The following is a 13,159-nucleotide window of genomic DNA, read 5'->3' on the forward strand; positions in this document are numbered from 1 at the left end:
ACTGAAGAATAAGCATTAATACTTATGAAGAAAACAATGAAACATCGATTGCAAAGTTGCAATTGTCATACACGAATACTGTTGATAAAGTGATGGTTTTTTCTAACTGAATACCATCTTCACCAAAAAAACTACTCAAAAAACAGTATTCACCTAAAAATAACATTCTAAAACTACATTAACCTAAAGCTACTCTAACATTATCTGCAACTTTGAATCTGACTACGTGATTTGCCTAGCAATATTTGAGGGTGCTTCATTCTCGCTTATGGAATCAACGTCAATCTTCCGCATAGCATAGTCTAATAGGAGAGCACCATATCTTTGACGGAGTAGATTAGAATCAAATATTGTTTGTGGAATCTCACCAAGAGTGCTCAGAAACTCTGCGTATGCCGTAACATGCACCCCACAATCCCTAAAAAATGTTGATTGAAACAATTAAAAATAATTCATACAATTATATTTGTATATAACATACAAGAATGTTGATTGAATACTTACATGCTCCCAGCTTTCTGTTGAGGCAGATCTGATATGAAAAAAACTTCAAAGGGATCAGTATGTGACTTGTCAGTGTATGATGAGTAAATAGACCAATCTACGCCTTGACTATCTCTGTAAAAGCCACTGATTTATAGATATAGAGGTACAAGCTTAGCTAGCTTATCTATCTCAGAAGCTACATAGGCATCATGACCTGCATATCTGTACGAGTCATACACTTTGATACATCTCTCCTTGAATGAGACAACAGCCAATACCCAGTATAGTTTGTCCTTCAAGTTGACTGGTATCAAGACATTGTCAACAGTATGCCAAGGTACATTAGCTAGCAATCGGTATCCCCTTATGTACTCACATACCACATCCTCTTCTTTGGCTACATTAGCATTACTATCTGTATCAGCATACTTGTCGAAGATTTTAGCTATTCTTGTCTTGAATATACAATCGACAGTTGTATACTTGAAGTTGTTTGTTTGATTGTACTTTCCCTTCTTTCTCAGATAGTAGAATATGACGTCAATATTCTATACACAAATTTAATTACATAGTGTGAGTCCAATTAATCAAACTAAGAAAAAAAATATGACAAGTGAAGATTCAGTTAAATACATCACACGAATTAAAGAATAATATATCTGAATAGAGAAAAATACATCTGAATACGCTGTATTACAGCAGATATTCAAGAATAAATACCAATTGATGTTAAAATACAGAGTGTATGAATACAGTTAAAATTCAGCAGATATTACAACAGGTATTACAGCAAAAACTGTTAAAATATAGCAGATAATACTGTTCAAGATACTACAACAGATATTAAAGATATTACAACTACCCATTGATGTTAAAATACATCTGAATACATTCCAGCACATGTTGTTATTCAAAGCAAATGAGTCAGTTAAATACATATTACTGTGATACATATGGTAGTTACAACATATAATAAATTTGAAAATACATCAGAATACATTAAAATACAGCAGTTCTTCAGCAGTAATAATGCCATTACATTCATCATACAGATTCAATTTAAAACATAATACATTTTCAGGTAATAAAAATTGCTAGAATACACTTGAATATAATTAAATACAGCAGATTTAATTGTAACATTATTGTGAACTATACAACTAGAAAAACCAATACTAAATAAATAAATTATAGTGGAGTTGGAAGGGGTAAATCTTACGTTGTCATCCCATAGCTTTCCGTCAAACGATAGAAGGTAAAACCAATTTTTTGAATTAACTTGATCAACTCCAAAATCCAATGGTATATGAAGTGTTGACTTGTTCTTCTTGTAATGGTCTTCCAAATTACTTCTACAGGTATGATATAAAAAAATATTATATACATGTTTTAAAATATAAAAACTTAATACACATACCGGGAAAAAACTCACCTCTGATCATGCCTAGCGAAAAGACCATCACGAACTCATTTGTCATATTCCTGAATGATTAATGTAGGATGTGGCCTCGTTATTGAATCATCCTCAAAGGGGTGTCTTTTTTCAAAAATGAGGGTCAACTTTACTGAGGTACCTGTTGTTCATTGAATTCGTGAATAGAGACTTTTAATTTTAAAAACCATGAGGAAATAGATCATTAGTTTATAAAAACACTAACATGCGGAGTCGAAGTTAGACTCATAAGGCGAAGAATACCATCTACTTGGTTGTCGATTCCTATGAGATGGTACTGGGGTTGATTCAACTTTTTTGCACTGTTGTGTATCACAATTCTAGTTTCTGGAATTTGACTGGGAAGAAACTTGTCTTCCAGCTCAAATTGAGATACATAGAATTCTGTAGATACACCCTCTTGACCTATAGGTGGTATGTTGCACGGCACTTCTGATGTAGTATTCACCTCAACTCTTTACTCTACACATTGAGCATTAAGCACTATTTTCTGTTAGTCGTATGCATCATTGTTAGTGTAGTAACTTAGTGTATGAATACAGTTAAATACATATAAATACAGTAAGGAAACTGATTTTGGTAATGGAAATCTTAGTGAAATACATCACACATATTCAAGAATAACAAATCTGAATACATTAAAATACGGCTGAATACATTTAAATACAACAGTTAATTCCAACTACATATTAAGGTTAACATACATTTGAATACATTTAAATATATGTTGTTGGTCGAATACATCTAACATTTTAGTGAGGCAGTTAAATACTTGTCGAATACATACAAATTTTAAAATACAATTATTTAAGAATAATAGCAAACAGGAGATATAAACATATGCTAAAGATGTTAAAAATGTTAAACCTCAACATTATCCCCGACACCTGTGTCAATACCATCATCACGTCTCCCTATGGGTTCCTTTCTCTGGTGTAAACTTTTATTTTGCTGATTGTGTTGAAGATGGTCAGAAAGCATCTTAAAGTTATCATTGATCAATGTTCTCAGAGACTTGAACTCTCCCACAACCTTAACAAGACAGAAATAATTAAAAGATTGCGCCAAAAATATATGAATGTTAAGCACTAAACTGTAATGTTTAATATGTGGATAAATACTTACATATTCTTTGAATGAATTTAGGTCTTTCCTTAAAGAAGATACTTCGTCATTTTTGGAATCTGCCAGCTGATTGTGATGCAAAACATTCTGTCCAAATTCGGATACACAAACAGGAGGAATCTTGGATTGATACTCTGTATTTGAGGGATGTCTTTTGTGTTCCTTGCGCTTTTTATAGGGCGGTGATGAAGATGGACCAACACTTGTAACATGTTTCTTCTTACATTGAAGATCAGGTGTAGGAGAAAAGTCATCTGAATCCTCTCCCGGCTTATCTGAATGAGCAGGAGTAGGACTGTTCTCAACATAAACGCCTAGGGGAGGAACTGAATAACGGCAAGCTCTATATCGGTTGGATGGATGTCCTTGTAAACAATCTGAAAAACGAAATACAATCAAAGTCTTACTACAAACATACACATGCAGATCTGGAACCAAACTGTAATTTGTATTGAAATTAAGGCAACACTAAATGTTGGGAAATTATATGCAATTGTATGAAGAATTAATAATGAAGGCTACAACAACTGTATACTGTTGTATGCATCTGAATGCAAATGTATGCAGTATCCTGTATGTAACATCTGTATGCAAGTGTATGCAGCATCTGTATGCATCTGAATGCAACTGTATCCTATTGTATGCATCTGAATGCAAATGTATGCAGTATCATGAATGCAAATGTATGCAACATCTGTATGCATTTGTATGCAAGTGTATACTGCTGTATGCATCTGAATGCAAATGTATGCAGTATCCTGTATGCAAATGTATGCAACATCTATATGCATTTGTATGCAAGTGTATGCAGCTGTATACTTCTGTATGAAAATGTATGCAGAATTAATGATTAATAAAATCTAAACTAGCCACGATACAAATTGTATAGTACCATATTTGCCTTGTCATTGAACATGTTGTTCATCAGATAAGCAAAGTTTGGCTGATTTCCGGTGGTTCTCCAATTGAGTATTCTGGGGACCAGATTATCAAATTGAAGTGCAATTTTGGGATCAACATCTGAACAACACTCATAAAACCACACCTGCATAGCTAGGGGCATCCCAATTATCCTATAATACTTCTTCTGAGCATCCATCTTCTTGCTAATCGATTTTGTCATCGTTTCATATGCTTTTAAACCCCAATGATATTCAGAATAGCACCCACTCTCTACCAAGTCAAAATGTAGCCTTGGTATAGTTGTGTTGTTCTTATCGGATGAAAAAATGAAGGTGTGTATGAAATACAACAAAGTTATCTTCAAGGAATCACCATCATTGTCGGGACCCCAATTCTTGTCAGCAAAGCATTTCATCAAATGTTTCTTCTTGACAAGATTGGCACCTCCAAAGTAAGTCTCAATAAGCCAGTTAGGAACTTTTTCACTAAAATTAAAATCGGCATCATTACCAACACATTTGAGGCCAGTCACAAGCGCAAACTCCCTTAATATGAAATGTAATGAAGTACCATTGACGTGTATTGCAAATACATTGTTAGGAGTACCTTCTAACTGGAGAGACATGAAGCATATGAAGAGTTGATGTTGGACTTCACAACGCTTCATTTGAAGGAAATTTCCAAAGCAAGTATTACCCAGTTGTTTGTATTGCTCTGGAGTAAGGTTCTCTTTAACTCGGAGACTATGTCAGTGTTAGTATATACACTGATATGCGGTGCAAATATTGATTGTTTTTTCACAAAAAGCTTAATTCCCTGCATTTAACAAGAATAAATACATATAAATACAACTGAATACAACACATATTTCATAGTAAATCTGACATGAATACATATGAATACAACTAAAACTACTTAGAAGTATAAATATAACTTAATACAACGCATATTTCATAGTATATCTGACATGAATACATATGAATACAACTAAATACAATGACAAGGCTAAATACATATAAAAACAACTGCATACAACACACATGACATAAATACAATCAACATGAATACATATGATAACAAATAAATACATTGAAATTAGAATAAAAAATAGTGATGGAAACCTTGAAAATTCTTAAAAATACAACTATAAAAATACATCAGAATACATATACATATCTGTATCATTATTTTCTAAAGGTACAAAAATGCGTTGAATAACCTTTTTTAACAGAAAATTGAACAATGTTATACGTATAAATACAGCTGAATACATGAATACTACAGATGAATACATCAGAAAATTACCTTTTCTTCGACTTTATCTGAGCTTTTACTTGCTTCAACCTCCTTCCTCTTGACAGATGAAGCTTCAGAAATATGGATTTTCCTCTTTTCTGGAATGACAAGTCTTGTTTCCTTCATTGATTTCTCGACTTGGGTTTCTTTGAAATTTTCATGTCGATCTATTGTTCTCTTCTCCAATGCCATATTTTTGGCTAAACCTGCATCCAATTCCCCTTGAGTGATTTGCAAGGAGAAAGAGGGCCCATCGAAATTGAGAATTTTAGTGGGTATACCTCTAGTAATTAACTTGCGGGGGTGTATTCTCAGACATTGTGAGAATACGACTTGGGTTCTGTTGATTAGATACAATTTGGTGAGTAGAGATGTTGAGAATAAACAAAAATGGCAAAAATAAAAATACTTGCCTTACTAATTATAGAAACAAATCAGTACAATGTAGATGAAATTAGGGTTTACCCGAGATTGGAGAAGGAGGAAGCAACGCTGTGGGTGAGGAGGATTCTGATTTTTAGCGCGATTACAGGAGATTTGGAATGAAAAATAAATTGTATCAATTTAGAGAGAGAGAGTGATCTTGTATTGAGAAGTTGTATGAAAAACGGTATCTATGAGAGAGAAAATCTAAGAGTGGAGAGAGGGAAATAAAACATAGCGAGTATCGTGGCTTAAGTGTAGGAGATACCCAAAATTAAAAATTTTGCTATAAACCATATAACATATCTATAGGAAGTAATTTATTTAAATGGTATTTATTTTAAATAAATAGGGAGTTAACCTATTCTATAGGAAGTAAAAATTCCTAATATCATGTGGGTTAGTTATTAACTATTTATAAGAGATAATTTCACTTTTAGCCGTTCGGCTGAAACTTTTGACAAACACTAGCCCAAAAATCTATTATGCAGTTTGAAGCCAAAAATTAATTATCATAGCTAGCCAAAAACTTAAAGATCGGCACACCCTTTCCCTTTTTCAGCTTTTTTGCATGCAAGTGAGTACACTACTAAAATTTCGATGGAAGAATTTATTGAAAAGAGATTAAAAAAAATCGACAACAAGCATTATATATCAGAGTTCAGCTCTTTTCATGAATAAAAAGATCGCCACTAGAAAATTTTAACAACTTTTTCATTTACTTTTGGTTGATGAACTGGTTGGAGACTTTTGAATTTAATTCAGACAAGATGTTGTCAGAAATTTTTTTCTCAATTTGATAGTTTCAATAGTAAGATTGATATTACATGCACTTAATAGAATTTTATTTTTATTCAAGATATAGTTATACAGGAAAAAAAATTCGCTATACATGTCGGGTCGTTTTACTATACATTACTCCATTGATAATGAAAATTTTTTAGTTGCCAAAAAAGAATAATCAATTTTCAGTTTTTGCTTGTTTTGCATCTTTCCTTTTAAGAATTGTGGAGTATATTTTTAATTTTTTGAGAAACTGAAATTTTTATTTATATAATACTATGTAAGTTCAAACATAGCATCCGTAGAGTATACTCCATTTGTTACAATTCCTAGACTAACAAATAATAAATAATTAAAAATCACAGTAAGATGCATCTCATCAATTACAAACGTGTAGTCATTCAATATACAAAAATGACTGTCACTATATACAAGATATACAAATAGACTGCCACTATACAAAAAAATATACAAAATAGACTATCATTATACAATTTATATACTAAATACACTATCATTATACAAAATAGATGTCACTATACAAAATATATACAAAATAGATGTCACAATACAAAATATATACAAGAAAGACTATCACTACATAAAAAATGGTAGGGTACAACCGTACAAGGGATAAAGGTAGTGGAAGGTACATAGAAAATAGGTTGTCACTATTCGTAAAATATACAAATAGACTCTTATTGTACAATTTATATACAATAGACTGTCACTGTACAAAAAATATACAAAATAGACTGTCACTATACAAAAAATATACAAATAGACTGTCACTATACAAAAAATATATAAAATAAACTGTCACTATACAAAAAATGTACAAAATAGATGAAACTATACAAAATATATACAAAAAAGACTGTCACTATACAAAAATACATGATACACTCCAAATACACAGTGTGCACACATTACACATACAAAATTGTATATAATTTATATACACTATGTTTACATATTAGAAAATACACATTATATACAATTTTGATACATTGTTCAGACAGATTATACATTCACGATACAAAATACATTTGGGGTACACAAATATATACACTATAGATACACAAGCACACTCGAGATATACACCAAGGATACACTATCGTACTTAGGATACAATATATATACATTGCAAATAAATATTTATATATTGCGCCAAGTAGGGGTCGAGAACCTACGACCTTCAGGTTAGGAAACAAGCGCTCTATCCACTAAGCTACAAGTGCTTATGTTGTCAAACTCATTCCTTTCAGCTACTATATGCAATACTTTTGGGCCGAATGACCATTTTTTGTAAGTAGGACAAAACATATGCTATTAAAATTTTGAGGGGCTATAGAGGGTAGTTTTCCCTATTTATAATGCACCCCGAAATTGTTTTGTCAAAGATACTGAAATTCAAGCCCAGATAGATAAGCGAAACACAACACTCAATTTGAGGTGGAGCACTATAAGCAGTATTATAATGATAGAAGAAAATTCGTAACACAAAACAGAGAGGAGGGACTTATCAATTAATAATGGAATACAATCCTATTATATAATGTAGAAAACATTTTGTATATATTCTGTAGGTGTATCCCGAAATTCTTAAGTACAATCAAATGTATTGATCACTCAATCGTTGAAGCATACGTGCTAATATTTTCCCAAAATACAAGTATCAGATCAGATTACATTATATCGTGCAATGCAGTTGCCATTATAGCTACCCTGTCTTTGTCTTTGTCATTAAGATGAGTATCTGGCAACAAGCGAACAATAATATGTATCTCTACTAAATGCAAAATGCATTTTAGATCGTGCTACGCAATAGCCCTCAATTGCATATATCACAGCTTGGCAATACAGCAAATCCGTAAACCATATATGCACTGCTTATTATTTTAATAGGAGTATATATTTTAACATTTCATTAACTGTTTCAAAGTCAACCATAGATGCACTGCAGATGCTATTAATTTATTAGTACAAATGTGTATTTTGGAATTTATTTTGTGAAATTTTTTAAATGCCAATTTGCGTAGAATAAGTTATTTCTCAAGCTTAAGATGTTATTTGTTTTAATATATTATGCACAACCACAGAATAATTGAAAAATTTTAGAAAAAAATCAAATAGGTGCAAAACAGGGGATTTGTGAGAGAAACTTTTGTCAGTACAATAAATTAACTTTTTTGTCAAAAAATTAAAATATAATAAAATAAGCTAACCACGACTTTTTTGTATGATTTGTAGCCACGGAACTTTTAGTCCGTAGCTAAACAAAAATATTTTTGCTACGAGCTACTATATGAAAGTAGTTATATATCTGAATTTCTGTCGCCAAATAAATTTAAATCTTTTACCACGCTATAATACTTTGTGGCTACCATATAAAGATAGCTATAAATTTATTTATCGTGACAAGAATATAAAATCATTTGCTATAAATGTATTTGTCGTGGCTAAAGTATAAAATTATTGCTATATGTATAGCTACTGTACAAAAATTTCGTAGCGATAAGTATTAATCCTTAGCTACGGACCATGTAAAGTTTGTAGCTAACTTTTAACTACGGTACATTTTGCTACGAATGTTACGGAAAAAAATAATGTAGCTAAAGTGTTTAGCCATGAAAATTTTCATAATTAGCTACGTTGTGTTTTGTAGAATTAAATACGTTATGTTGTAGTGGCGCTTTGACTTAGAAAGTTAGCGGATGAAAGGTGATAGACTATTGATCAACTAGGGTCTGCTCTGCTCTATTACTTAAGGCTCCAATAAACATCAATGCACATGTAAATGGATGACATGTGTCAATATAACTATGAAGGGCTAAGATTGCTTTTTAATTTATTCTTGTATTTTTGGCTATTCTCCATTTTCCACGGACTGGAACAAGAAGTAACTGTTCTGCGCCAATATTTCCCTCCAAAAGCTTCTTTACCTAATACACCAATCAAAAGTAGTAATAGTACCAAGCCTACAAACAGACAACTTCTGCCATTGACAAAGCAAAAGGCTGCCAGGTTTGTCTTCTACAAGAAAGAAGCCGAGTGCGGAACCAAAATATTGTTAATTTTTACTAAAAATACTAAAATAAGTGTAAAAAAAAAAAGTTACCAAAGTATATATAACGCCACTAATAGTGGCGTTATACAGTAACGTTAACTGTACCGTTACTGTATAGCGTCACTATTAGTGGCGTTATACTGACAAACTTACATAGTGTCATTAATAGTGGCGCTATATGTCTTATACCCTGACCCCACCAATAATGTCTGGGTTCAATAATTTAAATGTGTATAAAGCCACTTTTTGTGGCGCTATATACAAACAAAAAAAATTACCCGGCTAGCCATTTTCTATATAAACATCGTAGAATCGCCCCAACTTCATTCAAAAATTTTTTTTAACTCTTGTTGGTTTCTATTGTTGTTAAATTCTCCAGCATTTTTTCATTATGTCTGAAGAACGTAGAATAAGAGTATCATTATATTGGGGGGTGAGGTTGTGATGGAGAATAACTCTGTGGGCTACAGTTTACCTGCTAAGTGTAATGTTAAATTGCCACTTTCAATTGAGTACGAAACATTGATATCGTTGTTATGCAAAAAAATGAGTGTGAGAAAACGTTCAGTGATACTCAAAGTAACCGGAAGATATCCGTATTCCGTTACGCCGCAAGGGGTTGCTTTTTACTCAGAGTTTAACATCGACGATGATGACACTTTGAGTGATTTCTTGAGGACTCCGGACGAATGCCGGGAATTTCTTGTAATCACAATGTTGGAGATGTACGTGAAGGTCGAAGACGTTCCAAAAAATGAGGTTGTGCGTAGTAGAGATAACCCCCAGTCATCGGGTGGTTATTCTGGATCAGTTTTTGCCGGACATGTTCCAGATGAAAGAATTTTTCTTGATTTAAATTTATCACCGTCGGCGAATGAGCAGCGAGAAAATAATTTATACCCTGCTTTCCATAATTCACAAGAAGAGTGGTAAACTTCAATTTTCATTTGTGTTAATATGTATATTTTTGCGTATTGAATAAATTTTAACGCTCATTTATTTAATAGGGGGTACCGGCCGAATATGAATTTTACAAGTGACTCATCCGATAGTCATCACCTAACTGAAAACGTCCATCATGGAATGTCATCACATTACAACTTGTAAGTGAAAAGCTACAGCCATATATAAAGCATTTATTAATTTAGCAGCTTATATTTTTGTTGAAATGTGCAGTGAAAACGAGCAAGTTGAACTACCCGTACTCACTCAATTGCCCGAAAACGACGTATTATATCAGGATCTGGCAGATGAACAGAGTGAGGAAGAGAACAGCGATTACGATAACATTGCCGATGAATCGGGAGACGAGACACCATTTGCTCGTTAGGATGGTGATGAAGAGGACGAGGAGGAAGGACCGGATTTGAAGAGAGCCCCCCATAGACGAAAAGTGAATGAGTCTGAAGTGTCGTATCATTCAAGGGAGATTCCTTATATTGATAACTTGCCAGCCGTTCCAGATGTGGAAGCTCTCACACGGGATTTTGATGAACTCCGGACAGCAATGTGGGATGAGTCTAGACCAACGATGCTTGCAAAGGGGATGCTTTTTCCTGATAAAGCACGCGTAAGCATGACTTGTAAAATGTACAATGTTAAAGAGTGTCGTGAGATTCAGGTATCAGAGTCAAGTCCGACGGTATACAAGGCTATTTGCCGCAGGTGGTTTTGGCCATGTAATTGGATGTTGCGTGCGTCGAAGAAGAAAATAGGTATGTGGAAAGTGGGTAAATACATTCCCACCCACACATGCGAAATGGACACTTTCAACGGGAATAACTTCAACTTAGATATTGACTTGATATCTCTTGTACTTATTCCGCACATCGAAGCGTCCATAAGGTATAAAATCAAAGAGTGAATTACAACAGTCTACCAGGAATATGGCCACACAATTACTAAAAGAAAGGCATATCTTGGGCGCAAAAGAGCGTTTGAAATAGTCTATGGTAACTGGGATAAGTCATTTGCAGATCTGCCTAGCTACATGGCTGCACTGCAGCACTTTAACCCCGGAACAGTTATTGAATGGAAGCTTGAGCGGAGTCCGGGTAAACTAGAATATATATTCAATTACGTGTTTTGGGCGTTTAAGCCAGCAATTGATGGTTTTCCGTATTGCCGGCCCGTAATATCCATAGACGGAACTCATGTCTATGGAAAGTACGATATCAAGCTATTGATAGCCATGGTTGTGGATGCAAATGGACAGATATTTCCTCTAGCCTTTGCTATTTGTGCAAATGAAAGCACAGAGACGTGGACAATGTTTTTGAACCACTTGAAAGAGCACGTTGTAAAACATCGTTCAGGTATTTGTCTAATATCTGATCGGCACGGGGGTATATTAAGTTCTGTGGAGAACCTTCCTGCCTGGCAAGAACCTTATGCATACCACCGTTACTGTGTGAGGCACTTTAAGGCCAATTTCAAGAAGGCACATCCCAAAAAAGATCTACATGATTTGATGTGGATGGCAGCAACAGACCACCAACAACATAAATTCCGGAGGCATATGGATTCTATCAGGCAAGAAGACGATGCAGCATATCGTTGGTTAATGCGACATGATCCTGAAAAGTGGACGTTGCATGCAGATGGTGGCAGACGCTGGGGAATTCTTACTACAAACGTGTCAGAATCCTTCAACGGGTTATTAAAGTCGGCAAGAGGATTGCCCGTCACAGCCATGGTGCGTATGTCGTTCAAGCAGATGGCGGAGAGGTTTGTACAACGGTCTGCAGCTGCAACGGAATTGATGGAAAGGGGTGTTGAATTTATGCCAGTGCCTATGAAGAGATTAGAGAAATACAGACGGCGAGCACATTGGCATTCCTTTTTGCAATATGATAACGAACGAGGTATTTTTGAAGTTCGCACCGCTATCCATAATAATCGGGGTAATAATGTACATACTGTAAATGAATCCACAAGGTTATGCTCATGTGGGAAATGGTCAATATACCACATGCCTTGTTCACATGCTATCAAGTGTTTTCAACGTGTTGGTTATGCGGAGACCAACTATATTGATCAACAATATAGTGTTTCCAAATACGTAAACACATATAGTGGTCAGCTGCAACCAGTGGGTTCTAAGTATTATTGGCCCCCAAAACCATTTAAAATGGTGTGTAACAAGTCCTATTTGCTTAAAAGACAGGTGCAGAAGAGAACGCGTATACGGAACCAAATGGATGTTAGTGATATCGTATATGCACGCAAATGTGGTATATGCTCGCAAACAGGCCACGACCGTAGAAAATGTCCTTTGGGTGGCAACAATAATCAAGCTCAGGGCGGGTGTTCTTCTATTGTACCTAATTACCCATGAGTTCATGTTGTAATAATTAGTTGTTATGTATACGATTTAAGTATTTATGAAATAATATTTTCTTGTTTGTTAATTATGATTTGTACTTTCCCTTTTTACCTATTTAAATAATAATTTAATATAATTATCGGTATATTTATTATGTGTGTTGTCTTGTCGCTATCACGATATTTAATACACAAATTATATATATGGCGCTATGTGTGTCTTGTCTTGTCGAACTGAAAAAGCTGAAAACATCATGATATGGCGCCATTAGATATGTGTGACCGGCTGACATAAA

At 34.1% G+C, this 13,159-nt stretch overlaps 1 protein-coding gene across 1 annotated transcript; it reads right to left on the reverse strand.

Moving 5' to 3' along the window:
• Nucleotides 1–222: 222 nt before the first annotated feature.
• Nucleotides 223–5,455, reverse strand: LOC142163197 (uncharacterized). The gene is made up of 10 exons (XM_075220457.1): nucleotides 5,273–5,455; nucleotides 5,124–5,186; nucleotides 4,664–4,783; nucleotides 3,957–4,580; nucleotides 3,600–3,885; nucleotides 3,065–3,441; nucleotides 2,807–2,971; nucleotides 724–1,034; nucleotides 505–618; nucleotides 223–418 (listed from the first exon to the last, which is right to left on the reverse strand). Exons 1-10 carry the CDS (start codon nucleotides 5,453–5,455, stop codon nucleotides 223–225), a joined length of 2,439 nt encoding a protein of 812 aa, XP_075076558.1.
• Nucleotides 5,456–13,159: the final 7,704 nt, after the last annotated feature.

This window comes from Nicotiana tabacum, chromosome 8, assembly GCF_000715075.1.
Source record: "Nicotiana tabacum cultivar K326 chromosome 8, ASM71507v2, whole genome shotgun sequence".
Lineage (NCBI taxonomy): Eukaryota > Viridiplantae > Streptophyta > Magnoliopsida > Solanales > Solanaceae > Nicotiana > Nicotiana tabacum.